The sequence below is a fragment of the Poeciliopsis prolifica genome, unplaced genomic scaffold, assembly GCF_027474105.1.
Source record: "Poeciliopsis prolifica strain line A6 unplaced genomic scaffold, Auburn_PproV2 SCAFFOLD055, whole genome shotgun sequence".
NCBI classification, from domain to species: domain Eukaryota; kingdom Metazoa; phylum Chordata; class Actinopteri; order Cyprinodontiformes; family Poeciliidae; genus Poeciliopsis; species Poeciliopsis prolifica.
In genome coordinates this window covers 2,965,002-2,976,606 of record NW_026562430.1, presented here as the reverse complement: position 1 = coordinate 2,976,606, position 11,605 = coordinate 2,965,002, and the positions used below count along the sequence as shown (strand labels likewise).

General features: G+C 36.4%; 2 protein-coding genes across 2 annotated transcripts; one reads left to right on the top strand and one right to left on the bottom strand.

Moving 5' to 3' along the window:
• The first annotated feature begins 1,134 nt into the window (after window positions 1-1,134).
• LOC129379093 (ly6/PLAUR domain-containing protein 6-like) lies at window positions 1,135-7,184 on the top strand. Its single transcript, XM_055059676.1, has 5 exons — window positions 1,135-1,240; window positions 4,556-4,710; window positions 5,387-5,485; window positions 5,602-5,732; window positions 6,237-7,184. The coding sequence occupies exons 2-5, from the start codon at window positions 4,590-4,592 to the stop codon at window positions 6,423-6,425; spliced, it is 540 nt and encodes a 179-aa protein (XP_054915651.1). The 5' UTR covers window positions 1,135-1,240; window positions 4,556-4,589; the 3' UTR covers window positions 6,426-7,184.
• A 44-nt stretch (window positions 7,185-7,228) lies between these two features.
• On the bottom strand, window positions 7,229-11,192 carry mmadhca (metabolism of cobalamin associated Da). The gene is made up of 8 exons (XM_055059675.1): window positions 11,082-11,192; window positions 10,619-10,657; window positions 10,262-10,403; window positions 9,967-10,184; window positions 9,104-9,209; window positions 8,677-8,798; window positions 8,517-8,603; window positions 7,229-7,791 (listed from the first exon to the last, which is right to left on the bottom strand). Exons 2-8 carry the CDS (start codon window positions 10,628-10,630, stop codon window positions 7,573-7,575), a joined length of 906 nt encoding a protein of 301 aa, XP_054915650.1. The 5' UTR covers window positions 10,631-10,657; window positions 11,082-11,192; the 3' UTR covers window positions 7,229-7,572.
• Between the last annotated feature and the right edge of the window lie 413 nt (window positions 11,193-11,605).

Here is an 11,605-nt window from a genome sequence, read left to right as displayed (position 1 = left end):
TATAATTACAGACATACATTTTAATATCAGTCATAATTATGACAGTAAAACTATTTAAAACTTCACAAGCCCTTTTAGTGCAAATATTTTGCAGAGGTTGCAGTTAGATTTTTAAATTTCATAGCTGAAATTTTTTCTCAGTACAACAGTTTTGTTTGTGTACCAGGTCTGACCATATGTCTGTATATTAATGCACATCTGTGCAGTCACCCCACTAACATTCCTCTGTCTGACTCGACTCTCAGGACCTTGCAGTCTTCTTCCTTGTCTTTCCTGTGAGGGATCGCATATCCAGCGGGGTCAGAGGGCTGCAGCCTGTCACTGATGACTTCTTGTATGGCCCCTTTCAGATATGCACTCCTTCACATTTATCTGATGGGAGCTGAACATGATGACTTGGCTTCGTGTCTTTCAGCCAAGGAATGTGAATAAGCGAGCAACACATTTGCTTTAACAGATGATGTGAAGCTTTATTTTTATACTGAGAAACTCTTGTTTAAGATATTTTTATCTGAAATACAATTTCACATCATGAACTTTTATTTCTTGAAAGGTAATTTTATTTTGGGGGAGCAGACAACAAAGATTCTGGAGAAAAAATGTTTTCCATTACATTATGTAATGGAAAATGGTACTTTTAATGAAATACAATTAAAATATTGTTTTGATATTTAACCAAAATGTAACTTTTTTTATACTTAAATTATTGTATTAAGTTATAATGGCGATGTAGATGTTGCATGTGTTTAATTGTATGTGTTAAGAAATAGGAAAGGTGCAGATATTTACTTAAAAAAAGAAAAATATTCCTAAATACTAAGTGTTTACATATTTTTTATTTTTTCTGTAATTGTTTTCATATTGTATGGCTGCATGAAATATCTTTTTTCTTTTTTGTAAATATGCCTTTTTTCCTCTTTAAAAACAACATCTATTTACTTGTCATTATGGGCCCCAATTAAAACGTGCCCGCGGCCGCAGTTATCGGTTTCCGTCTATACAAATAGATTACCGCAACACGAAGGACATAAAGCGGCGCTTTTCGCCTAATTTTGCTCAAAACGCAGCGAAAAAACAGACAAAGCAGCAGCATTAGCTCCCTTTGACAGGGGGGAGTTAACATCCTTTACGTTTCCGTGACGCAGCAGCTCTCCAATCTAAAAAGCTCCAACATCCACACGGAGCGGCAGTTTCTGTCTCCATCTCCGTCTCGTTGAATCTGCTGCAGGAACCGAAGCTGGTAAGTTTCATCTCCAAATCTAGTTTGTTTCTGCTCTGAACTATCAGGTGCTAGAAAGTCGTGATTTTACGATCAACTTCGTGTAAATCCGATCTGCGCTGGTTCTGGACGCAGCAGCGCTCGATTTGAAAGGAGCGCTGCTGCTGCTATTGTGAGCATTGAATTGAGTGCGTTTATTTTGGATATCAACAATCCAAATCAATCCCATTTCATTTTTTTTGTTCTGTTTTGTTTTTGTTAAACTAATGGGGATGAGTTACGTTCAATCGTAAAGCATAAAGTTAGTTAAAAAACGACAGAAGGAGACAAAAACGACTTCTGCGGCCAATTTTCAACCCTTGCCTGCAAATTAGTAACAGTGTATTTGTATAATTTAAACTTGCTAAATCGTTCACATCCTTTTGTGTTGCAGACTGAAACAATATATGTTCCTGAGATTTTAGGTGATAAAACTTGATAAAAAGGATTACAAATAATTACTCTTGTACAAGTAAACAAAGCCTTTTCCAGTGATGCATGGTGGTGGCAGCATCATGGTGTGGGGATTTCTTTTTTGAAATGGAAAGCTTTCAGGAACAAACCCAGACATTCCCAGCATGCGTTCGAGCCAGGCTCTTCCAGGAGCTTTTGTTCCCGTCCTCATAACCCTTCAGCTGAGGTTACCTTACCGTTTACTGATCCAGCTTCCAACAGGATGTGATTCATCCACTGGATTGCTGTTACTATTTTATTAAGATGTGAAACATTTTATGAGGCACAGAGCCTCCTGAGGATCCCATAAAAAGTGTTACAGTCGAGAAATGACTCAGCAATGCCCACACAAAGCAGCCTAGGAAGCTGTGTTTTTTGGCTCGACGCGCTAACCCTTTTCCTTCTCGATTCTGAGCTGAGATCAAAAATCAAACAAAAGCAGCAGTATGGCTGGAGTGTTAAGCTCATGCCATGTGTGTCTGGTCTGCAGAGCAAAGCCGCCGAGCATCAAAGCCAGACCCGGTGGTCGAGGTTTTGACGGAGTTTACTTCTGACACAAATCACGGAGCCTTCATCTAACAAATTTGTTCATTCACACTTGACACACGGGTCGGTGTCAGCTTCAGCGATGGAGCGCGTTGATTGACTGTACTGGGTCAGTGAAGCAGGAAGATGTGCATTTGGGTCTTAATCCTTTAAATAAATACATACAAAATTATTATTTATTGTTAAAAAGCTAAAGCAACAATGGAAATCTACACCGATTCTTCCTCCTGTGGATCACGACAGTCCAAAGGAGTAGTTAAATGTTGCAAATAAAAATCACAAAGAAACAAAAATGTTTCTTGATGGAGGTTAGTTTTAAATGCCATGTAAAATTAAGTAATTACAATTAATTTAACCAATATTTATCCACATCTGATCTAGGAATCTTTTTTGAATCCACTTCTAGATTATTTAAATGATTTTACAAACAACATGAATGGTTCAAATGGGGAAATATATTTTACATTTTTGTAAAAGTCACTAAAATAAATGTAAAATTGTATCTTAAATCTATTATATTTTGTTCTGTAAAGATCACAAAACTTCCAGTAGGAAGAAAATGTATCTTTGAAAAAATAACATTCGTTAAAACAGAGACAGTGAATGCATCGTGAACTGACTGCAGGATCCTCTGGGTGTTTAGTCAGTCCTTTTCTTTATTAAACATCTGCTCCACATATTAATCTAATTTTCTATACATTCCTATAAAAGCTTCAACATTTGACTATCTCGCAAAATAAACTTCCACTTTAAACCCTTAAAATTCTCCAGATTTTGTCATATTTTAATTAAAAATTGGTGAATAAATGCATGTTTTCCAACTTCTTAGTTTCCATTATCAATACTTTCCTGCAGTTTCAGCCTTTTGCACATTTAGAGGCTCACCGATTTCTTTCAATTAGACTGGATGGAGATCACCCCTGATCAACAATTTCTTATTGCATTTAAGTCTGGACTTTTAGTAGACCATTCTAACATCTCAAATCTTTTTAGCATATTTGTATTAAAAAGTAGAATTTTGTTTGCTGAATGATTATATTTTATTGTGAAAAGTTTGTGTAAACGTCCTTTAGCGGATATCAAGAAAGTTTTTTTTTTTTTCTAAAAAAGCTACCGTTTAATACTGTCAGTGACAAAATTACAGATTTTCAGATCCAGTTGTGTTGCCGTTCACATTAAGTATTATGCAAGGAATATTATTCTTATTGCATAATTTGTTTATTGGGTTTAAAATGAGCACATCTGTGGTTAAAGTGGATCAGATGTGAATGAACAGGATAGAACAGTATTCAGCGAAAGAATGGATCAGTCTTACTGGAGCATGTTTAATGCAAAGAAAACAAGCATTTATACCCACCCAGCCTGGCACAGAGCCTGGGGATAAAGAACAAAGTGGAGTCTTAGGCATCTGAGCTCAGAGCTGATCTTACACAAATCTGCTAATCTGAGTAAAAGGGGGTAAAACCAGGTCAGCTGGTGTTTAATTCAGTGACTGACGTCTCAGAGGATCCGTGGAGAGCAGCTCTGGCTAAAACTAAAAGAAAATACTAATTACTAATACAAATACTAATACTAAATACGAATATAACGATTAGCCTGGTGCGGCACAAATAAAGCCTGGTGGTGCGCCAGGCTTATAAAACAGTAGAGGAAACCCTGTGTTCAGTCAGTTCATGTTGGAAACAAGTAGAGGATTTCCTGCTATAGAAAATGTTTTTAAATTTGATAAAGTTGTACCTAATTTAAATCTCAACAATTGTTTGAAATGAGAATAATTTCTGCAACTAAATATCAAAGTCAAAATAGATGTTAAAAAGAGCATTAATATCACTACAGTAATAATAAATAGTTATTTTATTATAGCAGCAGAAGGAAAAACTGTTTTTAAATTTCAATTAAGGTATTTATTTTATGTTGTAAATTTGTGAATTTTTCCTTTTAAAACCTCCCACTGAATTATATTAACATACTGCTAACACAAGAGGTTAAATTATTCAAATTAAGAAATATTTCACTGATCCCAGACGTAAATTAATTAATCAGGCATATTAATTATGATGAGCATTTTTCTGTAATTTATTAACTATCAAACATGCCCAGTTTTGCAATATAGCTCTTACTCCCCTTTATTAGCCTCACAAAGCCTCTTGTTTTGGATCAAATGTTATTAAATGTAGCATTTTATGAAAACCTAAAGCAAATATTTAAAGGTTGTGTCACAATATCAGTTGGTTACTAATCAGTTAGTAACCGAGACTAACTCTGGCTGCTGCTTAGTGACACATTTCTCTGTTTTAGCGTTTGACACGGCGCGTAGCGTTGATGCAGACCCATGATGGACGCCTGGCCAGCTGTGGCCTGGATTCTGATGCTGATGTCAGTTTCTGAGTGGACGGAAACCGCAGAGTCACGGGATTTCAGCATGAAGGACATTATTCAGCTGCATCCTTCAAGTACGGCCGCGACGTTGAATCCTGCTGATCGGCTGCAGTTACATTACTTATTCAAGCTTCCTATTTATTCAGAGACTCCTAACACAATAATAACTTTAATTTACTTAGGTCGTTTTTAGCTCACGTGGTAAATGTTACGAGTTTATGCAGTATTGTAATGGTACTGATCTTGAAAACATTTTTTTTAGCTTGCTGGCATTTTTTGTAACCGTAAAATTCTGTTAATTAGTTGCAAGAAGTCTATTTTTTAAAGTTTTAAATTGTTTTATAGCTACACATGTAAAACATCCAATATTATCACTAAGTTCATGACTGATTTTAGCTCATTTTTCAGTATGATAATGGTTGTATACAGTCTGGATAATCATGTTTAAATTAGCAGCAGGAATGTTGCAGAAACCACAGACGAAGAGCTCAAATGCAAAATTCCTTTTTCATGTTTTGTAGCAAAACTACAAACAGTTTAAGTGTTTCTTTCATTTCTTTTCAGCTAATTTTACCACAATACCCCCCCAAAAAATTCACCGTACCATCCATCCTCAGTCATTCTGTACTATTTGGTGTTGATATAACTGCTGCAGGGCTATATTCATGTCATAGTATTAAATTAGTTTTTTAATATGAATACAGTACTTTCTTCCTGATAAAATAGATGTTGTCTGCCTGTCCTCTGCAGCCACACCTCATCCAGGTGGTTTCAAATGTTTCACATGTCAGGACGCTGCAGATAACTACGACTGCAACCGCTGGGCTCCAGATGTTTACTGTCCAAAGGGTAAATCAGCTTCTTCTTTTAATATTCATAAAATAAGCCAACAGGAAGTCAACCTGAAGCTGACCAGCTAAACTAATTACTGCCCACTGATAATAATCAGAAGAGTTTTCTTCCAGATACCAGTTATTGCTACACGCTCCACATGATGAATAACCATGGCGACAGCGTTTCTGTGACGAAGCGCTGCGCGACCTTGGAGCACTGCCGCTTCGCCGGCTGCGTCAACATCACTCACAACGGCTTCCAGGTGAAATTCAGATGTGCTCAAGTAAACGTAGCACTACATCAATATAATTTATGCACTAAAGTAAAAGCAAAAAGTAGCTGTGAAGAAATTACCTGTCAGTAAAACAGTATTTGGTGAAAGGTCCAATAATGTCCCGAGTAACTAATCAAATTATCATTTAATATTTAAAAATTACATCATCGGATGGATCAAAATATAAAGTGGAAATTTAGGAATTTTAAGAATGAAAAAAGAAATTCTTTCAAATCAGTTTCTTTCAATAAAAAACTTTAAAAACTGCAGGTGTGTGTCTGTGTCTGGTGAATTTTCATTCAGTGGGCAGAAAATCCCAGAACTTTTACTCAAGTCAGAGTAGAAATACTTCATAATAAATTATGTAGTAAAAATACTCCTAAAAGTAAACTATTTCAAAATAAGTTACTCCAGTAACTGTAACTAATTACTGTCCAACTCTGACCAGTCACAGCTTTGTGGATGATCCAACTCTGTCCTCACCTGCTGCAGGTGTGCACGTCCTGTTGCCAGGGAAACATCTGCAATGTGCTGGTGCCGAGGAACGCCAGCGGCGCCGTGTTCTCCTCCACGGGGCCTCTGGTCGGCGCAGGCAGCACGCCGCATCCCGCTGCACTACGTTACATCACCCTCATCACTGCCAGCAGCTGCTGGACACATTTAAGAAGTCAAATCATTTAACACACAAAATACCTTTTAAACTTGGAGTTTATTAAGCTTACAGACGACTATGTAGCGCTTTTTAACCATTATGTATGTTGAATATTTAAAAATGAATCACTTTATTTTCTTTGCAGGTTTTTTTTGTTTTAATAAAATGAACTACAAATGTAATTTGAATGATGTTTTACCCAGAGGAGAAGCTCAACACAAAATATTGTACAAATGTTACAAGTACTTTGCTATTTGTTATTTATACATTTGAGAAAAGTGTGGAATACATTTGCATCTCGAACTTTTCAAGCATAAGCAAGAAAATTTTAATAGCTTCTGGTTGTCAGAGAACAAAATTTAATTTAAAAAAAAATGCTTGAAAGGGGTTTGAATTATTTTCCAAGGCAACATGTATTATAAGAAATCAAAACAGAGCTTGTGAGTAAAGTCTTGAACCATTAAAGTCGTTTAATTTTAAACTAAATACAGAACAATTTAGGAAAATATCTTCAGTCACATGCCTCATTTTACCAATTTACAAATCATATTTATCAACTGACATGAACAAGGTATAATTTAGTGCTATTTTAGATCTGTGACTGAAAGTATGAGCATATTTAAGATGTTCAGATACACTTAAAATCACTGTGCAGGAAGAAAACAACTTATTGTTTTGTTCTTTGCTGTTCAGCTGTGGAAGCTTTATTCTGTAACTCTTAATTAACTTTTATGCATTTTGGTTGAAATTTTGTCACATTTTTCTGTGAATAAACTTCTAAAACCACCTGTGGATCTAATAGTTGCTTCCTGGAAATAAAGTGAGTCCAGCCTGAAAGAAAAACATTTTATTTGCAGTGCATTACGACTCGATGTCGTTCCAACGAACGTGTTCATGTCGTTTGAGGCTGGTTCTTGTTCCTCACCTGGGAATTTCATAAATACAGATATTCTCTAAAAATATCAACACTTTCTACAGATTGAACATATTGCAAAGTTGATGTTTGGAGCGCAGGTTCGCCCTGGATGTAGTGAAGGGTGTGACGTCGTTAACACTGACATATTCTCACAGAGACCCAGAGTTTTATCACACAGCCGAGCCAAAATCAAAACATCTCACACCACGATTAGAGGCATCCATGTGCAAATCTCCTAGTGTTTAATATTAAAAATAAGCCTATTCTTCTTCATCAAATCCATTCGATAGTCCTTGAAGTCTCGTTACAGCAGCGCTGTCAGCAGGTGCGCTGGTGAAAACGGTCCCCACGAACAAAGGCGTTCCCCTGAGGATGTGGCGAATGACGGTGCAGGAGCCCGACACTTCGATGTGAAACCCCAAATGTCTGAGCTGCTCCTCTGGCCGCAAAGCCAACGCAGACGATGGAGATGCAAAGAACTGTGGGAAAACACATTTAGAAAATCATAGTCAGTTCACTTCACTTCATTTTGGTAAGTTATCAACAGAGACTAGACTTTACCTGACTCAAATTAGATTTATTCTGTCTAAACAAAAATAATTTCTGAGTAGCAGAAGGGAGACTTTCATTCAACCCTTCATACATTTTACATGTACAATATCTTTAAATTTTAAAGTATAAAGAGTTTATTAGTTGGTTCATAATATCACACTATATTGAAAACCATAAAAGCTTTTTTTTGCAACTTTAATATATCAATGGTTGTTGTACTTCCATTTCTCCAGATTTCAATATTCCAATAGTATTTGCAACTACATGTCTGATATATTCAATAGAAGGCTTCCAATTTAGTTTACTGACTAGAACAATCCCAACAAATTTAGTCTCAAACTAAATCAATTCCAACTCCATTTATGCAAAACTTAACATTACTGTTTATCTGATTGCCAATAATAATAACTTATAAACTTATCAAACCATGTTTTCAACTCAGCTGGCTTTTTTTTTTTTTTTTTTTTTTTACAGTTTGTGTTTTTTTTATCCTTCAAATTCAAGCTTTAAAAAAACTGCTGAAATGGTGAAAAAACTAATTTATGGATGAAAGGATGAACAGAACTTATGTTACTGAAACTGTTTTTAGAAACTGAGCTCCAGCGTTTTTGTTTTATCTAACTTTTTATATTATGTGTGCTTCAATACTTACAGCTTCTCCTGTTGTCGGGTCAATAAAGTCAGCCCAGTATCCCGCCGTCCACAGGGCGAAACACATCTCCTTCGCCCCGCTCACAAACTGCAGTGATGACATATTCTCAGTCTACAGCCACCTCCTCATTTTTCCAAAACTAAGCTAAATAAAGACTCACTTTATGAAGCAGCTGGTCTCTGTCCGGTTCTGCTGCTCCGTCGAGCTGATGACTGGACCTCTGGGTTACCGTCACCACCGTGATGGAGGCCGTCGGTGCCGAGGGGAACATTAGCTCCAGTTCTGAGACAGACAGATTAGTTACTGAAATTCAAAGGCAGCTGTAGGCCTGTCTCTATAACTAATTTATTGCAATAAACAATTGTATTGTTGTTTTCAGACCATTTTCAACAAATATAGTAATAATTAAGGCAAGTACAGCCCCTCAGACTTTAATTTCTGAAGAATATTTAAGACACCGGAATTGTAAAACATTTTAATTATCCAAAGTAAATGATGAAACAATAATTAAAAAGTCTCTGTAACCAAAAACTATCATGTAATTAATTGGTTTATTGCTTGTTGTGAGAGGCTTAATGTTCTCTTACCTTTCTTTAGCAGCTCAGGGCAGGAGCTCACAGAGCAGTCAGTGTCTGTCTGGTTGAAGTACTGCTCGGCTTTGTGGACTCTTGTGGACAGAGGGCCCAGTTTTTCCTGTAGAACAAATTGTACAAAAAATCAGAGATGAATGTAAATGTATTCATGTCTCTAAAGTTACAGGTAGTGGATTTTTATATTTTTTTCACAAATAAAAATATTAAAAGTGTGGCTTGCATCTTTATTCAAACCTGCTGAGTCAATTCTTTGTAACATCGCTTTTTCCTGCAATAAAATCTGCATGTGTTGACGTGAAAACGTTTTACTAAAGTTAAGTTTGTATTTTACATAATACTTATTATTTCTGGTGTTCACTCTTTATATGAAGCAGTATATTTAACAGTTATTGGCTGTTAGCACACTTTTGCTAGTTGCTAATAGAGTTAACTTTTTGTTTAGTGCTTTAGCATTTGCTAAGTTTGAAGACATTCAGCCATCTTAGTCTCCTCTAATTAAAATTTTCCAAATAAATTCTGACACGTTAATTTACTTAGCCATTTAATACATTTTCAGTTGAACAAAGTTCAATATCTATGTGTAAGTTCTAATGATCAACTTTTTAATTTTATTTTTACGCTTTAAGGGAGTGAAGACTGAAAAGAAGTTCCATTTCCTCTCTACGTTTCTTTTTTCACAAGAAACTTCAGTGACCAAATGGCAAGTACACAAACGAATGAACATATCAGGAGTGTTAATTAAACAAATACATCCAAAAATGTAGGTTTGAGTAATGCTCTAGGATCAGCATGACTAACTTTTTAGTCATAGCACACCCTGACTGTGTTATCAGAGAGGCACAATGGTTACTACTCACATGAAACTCGTTGACGAACTGGGCCAGAATAAACTGGTGTCTCTCCATGCTGTTTGGAGTCGTGAGAACGTCAGGCACTGTCTTGTGAACGAGAGCCTTCTTTTGGTTCTCCATGCCTTCCAGGTGGCAGTCAAACCCGACGTTACCTGGCAGCTGGAAGCGCTGGTCCTGAGGTCCAAATGGTCCCATGCTCTCATCAGGCCACACAGTCCTGGGGCCTGCAGTCACAGACAGAACTGTTAATCTTAGAAATCAACTTCCAGACCCACATCCTATTTGACTCGCCATGTCTCACCTGAGTCTGTGGGCGACACGGTGATGTACGGCTCATCAGAGCCAGCGGCTGAGAAAGTCCTGCTTCTTCCAACCCTAAAAGAAGTCAAAGCATGTCGGCCGGCGGTCTGAGACAGGATCAACCTGCTTCGACCACACAGCACCTGCAACAGAGCAACGTCATAAAACATAACTAAAGACAAATAATCTGAAATATTTTCCCAAGTAATCATGCTGCTAATTCATATATGTTTGAATTACTTCAAATATATTTCATCTTTTTATTTTATTCTTTGCAGACCTCTTGATATCACCCATATCTCTGAAATCCACAGTTAATAAATTTAAGACATAATTAAGGTGAAAATAAGCTACTTACATTGCTTGACATTCTGTCTTCCCGCCTTCACCTTTCGATCTGTTATACAGTTAACAGAAATATAGATATAGCAAATTATACATAAAACGAAGCTTCAGATGAGATGATTGTCATCACCTTCAACGTGCTAACATGGCTAACTAGCAACCATAGCGAGGCATGATGCAATAAGAGTCTATTTGTCAAAAGACAGGTTAAAAGCAAACTAATAGTATGAATTTTATCACGAACACATTTAAGATTGTTCTAATATTTAAAAGAAAATAAATCAGTCTCAAAAAACACAGCAAAGACAAGTAGCTAACACCTACACGGCTAGCTGTTAGCTACGGTTAGCCGACAGGTTGCTAATTTGTTCGGTCCGGTTTTTATGCTCAAAACATCAAAACAACACCTCATTATATTCAACAAACATTTCCTAACGCTAGTCATGCAAACTAAACGCGTTAAAAGAAGTACATACTTGTTAGGCGTCCCTGTCAACTTGCCCGACTGCCTTCACCAAACAATGACGGAAGCTGCCGAGGGTCAAAATCAGCTTACGTTTGTGTAACCAAAACAATGGTCGTCAAAGAGCGAATGACGGCGTTCGTACGTCAACGTTGTCGCCACATTGAGAATGGCACACGAACACAACTCGAACGAATGGAGTGATGCTTTTCCAAAACAAGTTTCTTTCAGACAAAATGTACTAATTAACCGAAAAATTATTGTTTAATTAATTTCTTCTGGAGAAAAAGAGACGTGAGGTCCCGCTACACATTTAAATCTTCAGCAAATTATTTGTAAATTTTAGTATTCATTACCTTTAAGTTTAAGTCTGAAAGTGAGCAATCTTCACATGCTATTAGACATAAGGTCAAATTTAATAAATTAATAAACAGCTGATTATTATTTTCTTCTTTTGTCTAAAATATCTTGTGCTCAATTCAACTCTTAACTATCAATTGATTCTTTTTATAATCCTTGGATTAAAGATAAAAAAAA